Source organism: Microplitis demolitor, chromosome 6 (genome assembly GCF_026212275.2).
Source record: "Microplitis demolitor isolate Queensland-Clemson2020A chromosome 6, iyMicDemo2.1a, whole genome shotgun sequence".
NCBI classification, from domain to species: Eukaryota; Metazoa; Arthropoda; class Insecta; order Hymenoptera; family Braconidae; genus Microplitis; species Microplitis demolitor.
The window spans coordinates 23,975-35,115 of NC_068550.1; the positions used below are offsets into that span (position 1 = coordinate 23,975).

General features: G+C 24.3%; 2 protein-coding genes across 3 annotated transcripts; one reads left to right on the forward strand and one right to left on the reverse strand.

Annotated features, from left to right (window-relative positions):
- Positions 1–534: 534 nt before the first annotated feature.
- LOC103574318 (JNK-interacting protein 1) lies at positions 535–4,633 on the reverse strand. 2 transcript variants are annotated; one of them, XM_008553733.1, is made up of 8 exons: positions 4,483–4,633; positions 3,476–3,703; positions 2,261–2,532; positions 1,752–2,033; positions 1,506–1,658; positions 1,124–1,410; positions 698–882; positions 535–607 (listed from the first exon to the last, which is right to left on the reverse strand). In XM_008553733.1, exons 1-8 carry the CDS (start codon positions 4,563–4,565, stop codon positions 535–537), a joined length of 1,563 nt encoding a protein of 520 aa, XP_008551955.1. In that variant the 5' UTR covers positions 4,566–4,633. The 2 variants fall into 2 exon arrangements, with proteins under 2 accessions (XP_008551955.1, XP_008551954.1); XM_008553732.1 differs by having other exon boundaries at positions 2,261–2,553.
- Positions 4,634–6,881: 2,248 nt separating this feature from the next.
- LOC103579283 (tryptophan 5-hydroxylase 1) lies at positions 6,882–9,634 on the forward strand. The gene is made up of 11 exons (XM_053739765.1): positions 6,882–7,014; positions 7,118–7,222; positions 7,312–7,525; positions 7,616–7,719; positions 7,785–7,852; positions 7,938–7,988; positions 8,416–8,514; positions 8,761–8,807; positions 8,901–9,036; positions 9,110–9,236; positions 9,323–9,634. Exons 1-11 carry the CDS (start codon positions 6,916–6,918, stop codon positions 9,554–9,556), a joined length of 1,284 nt encoding a protein of 427 aa, XP_053595740.1. The 5' UTR covers positions 6,882–6,915; the 3' UTR covers positions 9,557–9,634.
- Positions 9,635–11,141: the final 1,507 nt, after the last annotated feature.

The following is an 11,141-nucleotide window of genomic DNA, read 5'->3' on the forward strand; positions in this document are numbered from 1 at the left end:
TTCGTAAAATAAATAATGAAATTAATAATAATAATATGTTAAATATAGTTATTTGTAGTTAGTTAAATTTCTTTGTCCTCGACAAATTGCGAGTTATAGATTATAGTAAACAATACATTTTTTTTATCATTATCTATATTATACGATAAATAATATATTATTATAATTAATTTTTGATTATCTGAAATGATTAATTATATTACAATAAATATAACTACATTGTATTATTGTTATTATTAATTTTAAATTAAATTATTATTTATTTTATTTGTAAACACATCTACATCACTTGTTTTATTTTTTATTAATAAGACAATTTTATTTACAAGGATTTTGTTGTACAATATTCGGCAGATAAATTAAAATGTATTTATTTTTGTTTTTGTTATTTTCAAATTGCGCCGTGTAAAAAAAAAGGATCTAATAAGAATATATATATATATATATATATATATATATATATATATATATATATATATATATATATATATATTTATTCAATTTATTTTAATTAACTAAAAGAACAAATTTTTTTTACTCAATATATATGTCCTCTATGGGAAAAGCAGTCTCAATGAATTTAGTATAGAATCGATGGAAAGCTCGTCTAAAAAAAATTAATATACATGATAAAATAGAATAATTTATAATTATTAATAAACTATGAATTAATGAGTGAATCAAGTAAATTATTTACCCAACAGCCTCAGCAACAGGTCTTGTTGATTCTTGTCCAATAAATACATGACATGCAAACCTTTGTAGTGTAGGGTGTTTAGTAATAAACCCAAGATATCTATGATCTCGTGGATGAAATGCACAAAAAGATACATTTTTAAGTGAATAAAAATAGTCATGACATGGCCCTCGATTTTTTCGTTGCTAAATAATAAAATATAATTAAATTAAAGTAATAAATATATATATATATATATATATATATATATACATTTATATATATATTTATTTATTGATAATACTATATAATATCGACGTAGATAAGTGTACAGAAATAGGTGGGATAGAATAAGGAATAAGCGTGCGGCACAATAACGTGTCACACGATAGGCTATTCTGAACATAAGTTTTTCTGTATCTTTAGACACTACGATATAATAATTACCCTTGGTTTACTACTTCGATCAACCATACGAAGTCCCTGATCAGATATTTCTAATATACAACTTTGTGATTCTGGTAAATCACTAGCTGTATTGCCAACAATTCTTCTGACTGCTTGACAAACAACACCTGTTCCTTTGTGAGCCAAAGTTTCAACGGATCCTAAATAACCCAACAAATAACGTTCTCGCTTAACTTTTGGTGCAGTAGGATCAAAATCACTGTAGTCCATATCTACAGCATAAGCAGACGGAAATATTCCTTGACGTCCTGTCCGTAAATTTACACCTTCAGAAAATTATTATTATTATTATTATTATTATTATTATTATTGTTTTGTTTTGTTTTGTTTCTGTTGTTGTTTATAAAAAAAAACTAATTACCTTCACACCATAAATCATCAGCTTCTTTTTGCACATAAATTGGATCACCAATTTCTAAATCTATTTCGTCATGATGTCGTGGTATAAATTTATGAAGACCGCGATGTGTTGCTTCTAGTAATTCTAATTGTGTGAATGGAATTCCTCCACTTCCTAATTATAAATTTTGTAAATAAATTAAGTAATGAGAAAAAAAAAATAAATAAATAAAAAGTAAAAATAATTTATATTTCAAATAATGTATACCTGGAGTGCTACTGGGTGATGCAGAATCAGTATTTTGTAAATTATTACTAGATGGAATAGGTGATACACTTTTAGGTCCATTATCAGGTGAATGAGCAGTACTATGTCCACTGTCAGTGGTCATTCTTTCACTGTCAGGCGATGTATCTTCGTTAAGTAGTCGTGAATGACATTTTCTAAGAACTAAATGCGGTCTTCCGGCTCCAATAACTCCTGACACACCTGCCAATTCGTCAGCTAACGAAGGGGATGTGTGTAGAGGCACATAATTACCTGTCATTGCTAAATTTTTTTTTAACATTTCTACATAATTGTTTGCTTGTTTGATTATTATTATCAATATTTATATTCATAAGAAACTTAAAATGTCGTTTTCTTTTGTGTCAATATTGTTTTATATATATTTTAATAGGTATATATATAAAAGTTATTAAAACTAGATTAAGTTAATTTTATAACTAACTAAATAATAGTAATTTAAATAAAAATGATATTATTATTATTCTTACATTTGTTGTTGTTGTTGTTGTTGTTGTTATTATTATTATTATAATTATTTTTTGGTATTTCGGGTAAACGTCTGCGTCGTCGTTCATTAGCACTACTAGCAGGTCGATTGCCCGCGTGTTCAGGAGTAGGGCAACATGATGATCCAGTCGTGAGACTTGAGCACGAACCACCAACCGAATCACTGACTATTGCACTGTCGTATTGTCCAATAATGTTGATTACTGCACCTCGAGATCCTCCATCTCTATCTCCAGGCTGATATCGAATCCTGCTGCTCAGTCCACCGAACAAGCTAATGTCATCCAAGGTACAGGGACAGTCTAGTCAGCTAATACTACTCTACGCTAATATTATTCATAATATATGCATTTACAACTCTAACAATAACTATTATTATTATTATTATTATTGCTAAAATTAAAATTTTTTAACTTGCCTCTATGTAAATTGAAAATTAAAGAAAAAAACTAAAGTCATTGGTTTCGGTTTAATTTTCAATAGATTTAGACATTTTAAAGTCTATGGAATCATTCTTCATCATCATTTTCAAGTAGACGTCTACGTAAATTAATTTTTTTTGTACCATAATCTTTTGAAATGATTATTAAATGCAATTATGGAAGCTCAAATTAAAAAGATTCAATTAGATTTTCAAGTCGATTATCGACTAAGTAGTTTTTATAAGTTCATTTTAGAGGTTTATCTTTCAAATTTGAAATTTTAATATTTAAATTTTTTATTAGATTTACGTTTTATCAAGAGTCCTTTAAATTGTTATAAAATATAGTCAATAATCAATCGATTAGTTTAAAAAATTAATTTTTTTGATCAAATAAAAAAATAATCGTTTTTTAAGATTAAAATGTAAAAAAAATGAATAATCGAGCTTTTTCAATCAGAAAATAGCGGCAAGTTTTTGAATTGGCTGGCATCAAGATTAAAACTATTTTTCAAACTTTTTTTCTTATAAGGTAAAACTTAAATTTGTATATACATGTATATACAAACACATGGAGTGATCGAGTACTAGTTCTCTGATCGGATACTGGGTCTTTTACCTTATATAAATGAAAATGATAAAAGATATATATATATATTATGATTTTTGAACTATATGTTATTTATGATCCATATAAACCTAGGGTTTCAGGACGAAAACTTTATTAATAAATAATTTAAAAATAAATTTATATAATATACAATTAAATCGGTACCTAAAATCACTGTCAGCGATTATTGAAGAATTGTGATCAAGGTCTTCACTATCATCACCGGATGTGTGACCACTTTGAATATTATGCTGATTAATAATAATTTGGGCATCTTCTTCATCATCTGAATCATCAGGTTCTGGTGGTGTAATACGTGGACAAGAGAGATGCCCATTATCACTGGCTTGTGATGATGTTGGTGAATCGTCGACCAATACATCATGAACAAGACTTGATAAAATAAAATTTATTTATTTTTCTTTTATTTTATTTTATACCATTGAAAAAATAACTAAGTAGCAAATAAACTAACATAAATATTAGACGTACATAAAATATATATTATATACATAAATATGAAAGAATATAAATAATACATGAGTATCAATTAAAAAAATTTAGTTTAAATAAAATAACATCAACTAATAAAACAAAATAATTCTATAATTTTATTTTTTATTGCACTTTTTACACTATATATATATATATATATATATATATATATATATATATATATATATATATATATTTATATGAGACTTTGCTCCCTATTATATTATATTAGTGATTACTAGACACTAGTATCGACGCATGCTAACCACCAAGAGGGGTTGAGGTCAGGCTACGAACTACCCATTGCAGTTTACAAGCCATATATTATTAAAATTAAAATTTATAGTTTTTCATAATTTTTCTTTTTATTTTATCTTACTGAAATAAAATTCCATCAATTTTAATGATTTAAATAACAATAAAAGAAATTTTTTTTTAATACTTAAATGACATGTATTAATAACGTTTTAATTTATTTGAATGTTAAAGAAAAAATATATAAGTAAATAATGTCAAAACTATAAATAATATTACACAGTAAAAACTTTAATTATACAGATATATAAGTTTAAATAAGTAACTAAGACATGATGAAACTATATAGTATGCAATAATTTTATGAAATATATATATTTATGTGTATAATAAGTACCTAATTGTATAAATAATAAGCTTACGTGTAATTTGAAATAGGCGCTTTTAAATGTTGAGGTAAACGTTCAAAGTAATGGCGAAATTCTTCAAATTCACTATCAGCCATTGTCAATTAGACGGCACGAATCCTGGAGGCCCCGTCTACGGGGGATACACACACCTCCGCCGTCGTGATAGTCGACGTCGACGTCGACGTTAAGCCTAACAAAGAGGGGCGAGGGTAAGGGCACTATCGTCGTCAGTCTATTGATTCCAATTGTAGTCAGACGCAAGCGCCAACACCAACCCCTCCATCACACTGTATATGTATAAATATATATATATATATATATATATGTTTGTTTTAATATGTAATAGGGAAGAATAAGAGAACGAAAAAAACATTTTTTAAATAAAATAAAATAAAAAAAAATAGAGACAGATAGAGAATAGAAAGGAGATAAGACTTTGTTGGATGCTCAACGTCATCCCTTATCAACTTTAAGAATATATAAAATATAAATTACATTTTATCATTTGCACCGGCATAATGTATTACTCTTGTTCTCTTTCATCTTATTGACTTTATTTTATGATTATACATACTTACGTACATTTAGTTAAATCAAATATACTTATATATTATTTTTAATAAATCAAGATAAATAAATTAACAATTATAATTCCTAATTTAGTTCATTAATGTATAAGTTTGTTTTATAATAATTCTTCTATATATATTAAATTTAGTTTTGATAAATATTTAAACTAAAAAATAATAAGATTGTAAGAAAATGAAAAAAAAAAAAAAAATAACAGAATTAATTCTGAGACCCTTTAAAAAAAAAGTGATTTTTTATTGTTTACTGATATTAAATACTCACCATCATCGAGAGAGATGATTGACGTCATTTGTATTTTATATTGAAAATACTATTATTGTTATTGATATTGTTATTATTACTATTATTATTATTATTATTATTATTATTATTGTAATTGTAATTGTAATTGATCATTATTCAAATATTATAAAAAATAAACTTTTGATGTATTAATTTATTAATATAAGATCTGAATAACTTGTTGCGCTTAAATATATGTATATAAGAGAGAGTTAATACAGTTATATATATATATATATATATATATATATATATATATATATATATATATATATATATATATATATATATATATATATATATATATATATATATGTTAGATCAAAAGCTTCTGTCATTTAACAGGATAAGATAAAGATAAAACGTTTAAAGATAATAATGATTTGCAGCAAATGAAAGTTTTGAGCAATTTGTTATCTAGTCTTGTCATTTTCACTCATTTAAGTTTTGTTATTTAATAAGTTTTAATTTTTTTTTATACGAAATACATATAATTAATTATAGAAATATTTATTTATAGTTTTATTTATTTGGTTTGGTTAATTAAATTATAAATAAAATTTTACCGATATATTATTTATTTATTTAGTTAATGGAATTACACAAATAAGTTGATTAATGAATGAAACGTTTTTATAGATAAATAGATAAATATAAACGGAAAATAAAATGATGATAATAATAATAATAAATTGGATCGATCGATCAAGCAATTCTTTTAGTTGAAGGAAAACATCCGGCATTATTTAGCCAAGTGGCAATGGGAGTTGTTGAGTAAAGTAGAGAAAATCAGAGAAAATAGTCTGATAGTAGTAAGTAATGGGGCTGAGCCGGCGAGGTACATATTATGTGCTGAATATATATATTATTTATTTATTTATTTATATATGTACTCCTATTTGTATAAAAACTACTCAATAGTATACAAAATAAAAAGAAAAAATGTATATTGTATGTATTTTTTTAGTAATAAAAAAAAGAAGAAAATAAGATATTTTATTAAGCTTTATTCATTATAAAAGTCATTGTGATTTTTAATATCCTGCTCAACGATCTGTATCTTTTATCCTTAATTAATTAATTTGAATAATTAATAAATTATTATAGTGTATTATTATAACGTTGTTGATTTATAACCATGACCATGAAAATGAAACATTTAGTCCGCCCATAAAAATAGTAAGTGGTGAGCTTTACCAGTAAGTCAACCAATCGGATCAAGAACAAGAACTGTGAAACTTTACTGGTGATACTGGTGATACTAGGTGATGCTCGTGAGACTGGTAAACGGAGGGGTTGAAAGCTTAAAAGACCGATACCAATTCTAAATACTCACATTTTATCATTTTCATCTTAACAAGACACAACTACCTGAAGCCCTGATACTACTAAACAAAATAATAAATTATTTATTATATTATTCAAGTTATTTTAAAATATATAACTCATAAATTGTTTTTATGTTATTGGTTTTTTTTTTTCGTTTTTTCTTGTGCAGTGAGCGTTTAATAGTAATTTAGATTATTTATTTGTTTATATATAAATTAAATTAAAAATAATAATAATAATATAATGAGTGGATCGGGAAAAAGTCTTTTAGGTATGTGGCTTTATCGCCGAGGTGAAGAATGGACTCTTAAAGAGGGTAGTCCATTACATACATCAAAAAATGTAAGTTATATGCTATTTTGATTTAAAATTAAATATACAAAAACTTATACTTACGATATATAAAACTATAATTAATAATACGATCAAAAATATAATATAACAGATTCCGATAGTTAAAAATATGATAGAATCAGATAAAAAAAATTCAGTTGTATTTTCATTGAAAAACCAAATTGGTGGACTAGCTCGAGCTCTTCAAGTTTTTCAAGTATGTTTAATGATAATATTAATAATAATAATAATTATAAATTAATTGAGTTAATTTTTTTGTTGGGTGGGGGTAAATAATTAAAAAAGGATTTGGGTGTAAATGTAGTACATATAGAATCACGTAAATCAGTAAGACGTGGTTCAGAATATGAAATTCTTGTTGATGTTGAATGTGAATCAAAGATGATGGAACAACTTACGCGAATGCTGAGTCGTGAAGTTGCAGCTATAAATCTTGCACAGTATGAACAAACTGGTAGTATACCACATCCACCATTATTATCTGCAGCACCTAGTTTTGGTAAATAATTAATATACAATATTAAAAATACATAAATATTTTTTTTATTAAATTTAATATTCATTTTTTATAACTATTTAAATTTTATAGATTTTAGTCAAGTTGACATGCCATGGTTTCCTAGAAAAATTGGAGATCTTGATCAAGCTCAAAATGTTCTTATGTATGGTACTGAATTAGATGCTGATCATCCAGTAAGTATATATAGATGTATATATTTTAGTTACTTTAATATTTTATTTATTAGGATTTTTTTTAGGGTTTTAAAGATCCCGTTTATCGTAAGAGACGACAACAATTTGCTGATATTGCTAATAATTATAGACAGTAAGTTAAATATAAAAATAATAATAATAATAATAATAATTATCTATAAATTGTTGATATATTCATTTTTTAATATAAATTAAAGTGGACAACCAATACCTAAAATTAAATATACTCAAGAAGAAATAAGTACATGGTAAGTGACGAATTAATAAATAATAATACTAATAATAATAATAATAATAATAATAATAATAATAATAATAATAATAATAATAATATATGGTTGTATGAATAAAAGTTTTATAATGCTTGACTTTTTATGATCGTGTTTCTTTATATACGAAGCCAATAAAATAAAAATCTATGTACAATACTCATTTATTTTAAACTCACTTATTGGTGCAACTTCAAGACACGATGAATAGACTCAAATTGCCCTAATTAAATTTTACTAAGTTTAAGAAAGTTTATTTCTCAATGATGCAATTTATCGAGTAATAAAACTATTTTTTTACTTCTATATACGCAAAAAAGTGGTGTGTGTGTGTGTGTGTGTGTGTGTGTGTGTGCATCTATGTGTACTTAATCCAATATAAATTTTAAATAAATAATTATTTCAGGGCAACAGTTTTTCGTGAGCTGTATCAGCTGTATCTGAAGCATGCTTGTAAAGAATATTTAGAAAACTGGCCAAAATTAGTTAAATATTGCGGTTATAGGTATTCTAAAAAAATTTTTTTTAATAAAAAATATAATACTAATAATAATACTAATACTAATAATAATAATAATAATAATAATAATAATAATAATAATAATAAGAATAATAATAATAATTATTATTATTATTATTATTATTATTATTATTATTATTATTATTATTATTATTATTATTATTATTATTATTATTATTATTATTATTATTATTATTATTATTATTATTTATTTATTTATTTATTTTTCAGAGAAGACAATATTCCTCAACTTGAAGATATTTCAGTATTTTTGAAACGTAAATAATTGATTTCTTCATTTTTTTATAATTATACTCTTTATAATAATAAAAAATAAATAAAATAAAGAAATTTTACTGTTATAATTGCAGGAATGACTGGTTTCCAATTACGTCCAGTTGCTGGATATCTATCACCACGTGATTTTTTAGCTGGATTAGCATTTCGTGTATTTCATTGTACTCAATATATACGTCATTCATCAGATCCATTTTATACACCAGAACCGTAATAACTCCAATATCTATATACATATGTATTTTTTGTTTTTGTTACATGTTTTTTTTTTTATCGTTTTTAGCGATTGTTGTCATGAATTGTTGGGTCATATGCCTCTTTTAGCAAATCCAAGCTTTGCACAATTTTCACAAGAGCTTGGTTTAGCTTCTTTAGGAGCTTCTGATGATGATATTAATAAATTAGCAACTGTAATTATATTGTTATTATAAAAATTTTTTAAATTAAATAAATTTTGCTATATAAGTAATAATAAATAATTATTTATAATTACTAGCTTTACTTTTTTACTGTGGAATTTGGATTATGTAAGCAAGAGGGTGATTTACGTATTTACGGAGCTGGATTATTATCATCAGTTGCAGAAATGAAACATGTATTGGAAACTAAAGATAAAATATTTCGTTTTGAACCTGATGTAACATGTAAACAAGAATGTGTTATTACATCTTACCAAAATGCATATTATTATACTGACAGTATTGAGGAAGCAAAAGAAAAAATGAGGTAATTTAAAAAATTAAAAATATATTCATATAGATATATAATAGATTAACCGCCTTAAAATTAATTAGAGCATTTGCTAATGAGATACAACGTCCATTTGGTCTACGTTATAATGCATACACTCAATCTGTTGAAGTACTTACTGATGCACAAAAAATAACAGCATTAGTTAGTGAGTTACGTGGTGATCTTTGCATTGTATCAAACGCATTGAAAAAAATTCACGAGCAAGATGATACCGTCGATGTAGAAAAAATAACAAGTCTTTTGACTCAAGGAATTAACTTGACACATGACCTATCATCATCATCATCATCATCATCATCAGATACCGACGATGGTGATAAAAGTCCGAACATCGACCATATTAAAAATATAGAGACTCCTCCTGTAGGTCCCACTGACAATAATCAAGAATATTATCCAGATCCTAATATTCTCAATCGATTACGTTAAATAAATAAAAAAATAATAAATACATAACATATGAAAAAAAAAAAAAAATAATAATATATATATATATATATATTTAAATTATTCAATATAATGTTGTTAATTATTTATTTAATTATCATATGTATTATTAGCATAATGTGTGTACTTGTTAAAATGCTTCTGCTTAATATACGCTTCTGCTTAAAACACACAATATACGTGTCATATATACTAATTGCATCATTATAATATATATTATAGTGTCCAATAATTAAAAATAATAAATATATCTGTTTAATCTGCATTGAGAAAAAGTTATTTATTGAATTTTAGTTATATAGTAATAATAATAATAATAATAAACATAAAGATATTAAGCAGGGAAAAAATTATAATAATTTACATACAAGTCAGAATATGTACAAAGTATTGCTATTATTATTATTATTATTATTATAGTTATTATTACGATTTACTATTTAATCTTATATCATTACATTTTGGGTGCAATCATTTATACACACTTATAATATTTTATAGATACACGAACAAAAACAAAAATTTTAAACAACTCGACAATCACGTGAAAGTAATATTATCGTTGCAAATGACTTAGTTTATCATATAATTTTAATTCGTTATCATAAATTATTATAACATTGTATTAATTGTTCAATGTGTATACATTTTGTTATCATTTTTTTCATCAGCTATGAAATTGGTTAAATTATTATAACTAGGATATCGGTTTATTATAACAATAAATCAATACCATTTATCATTTTTCTATTGAATTTAAAAAGAATTAATTATTTGTTTTTACAGTAAATTACTTACTAATAATTATTTGTCATTTACACTTGTTTTTTTAGAATCTGTATAATATTTTTTTCGACTGCCTTTCTTTCAAATAAAATCTAAATTTTTAAAAAATAATTTATTGATATATATTAGGGTGTTTCAAAAAATAAAAATTTTTTTTCTCGGAAACAGGTTTAAAAGCTTCATTTAGATATAAAAAGACGCATGTGAAAATTAGAGCTCTTAATATTAATTAACATTAAGAGATTCCGCATTGCACTTTTCTATTTTTCATACGAATAACATGGTCAAAATTTTTTTTGCGTCTTATAATTTTTATAAGTAGTTAACGA

What these genes read in the sequence shown, in the direction of transcription:
- LOC103574318 (XM_008553732.1), bottom strand. Translation starts at nt 4,565, where the DNA reads ATGGCTGATAGTGAATTTGAAGAATTTCGCCATTACTTTGAACGTTTA. An exon ending in ATCGAAGTAGTAAACCAAGG is followed by an intron (nt 883 to 1,123) that starts GTAATTATTATA and finishes TTTATTATTTAG; the next exon opens with CAACGAAAAAATCGAGGGCC. An exon ending in CCTGTTGCTGAGGCTGTTGG is followed by an intron (nt 608 to 697) that starts GTAAATAATTTA and finishes AATTTTTTTTAG; the next exon opens with ACGAGCTTTCCATCGATTCT.
- LOC103579283 (XM_053739765.1), top strand. Translation starts at nt 6,916, where the DNA reads ATGAGTGGATCGGGAAAAAGTCTTTTAGGTATGTGGCTTTATCGCCGA. An exon ending in GAGCTCTTCAAGTTTTTCAA is followed by an intron (nt 7,223 to 7,311) that starts GTATGTTTAATG and finishes TAATTAAAAAAG; the next exon opens with GATTTGGGTGTAAATGTAGT. An exon ending in CAAGAAGAAATAAGTACATG is followed by an intron (nt 7,989 to 8,415) that starts GTAAGTGACGAA and finishes TAATTATTTCAG; the next exon opens with GGCAACAGTTTTTCGTGAGC.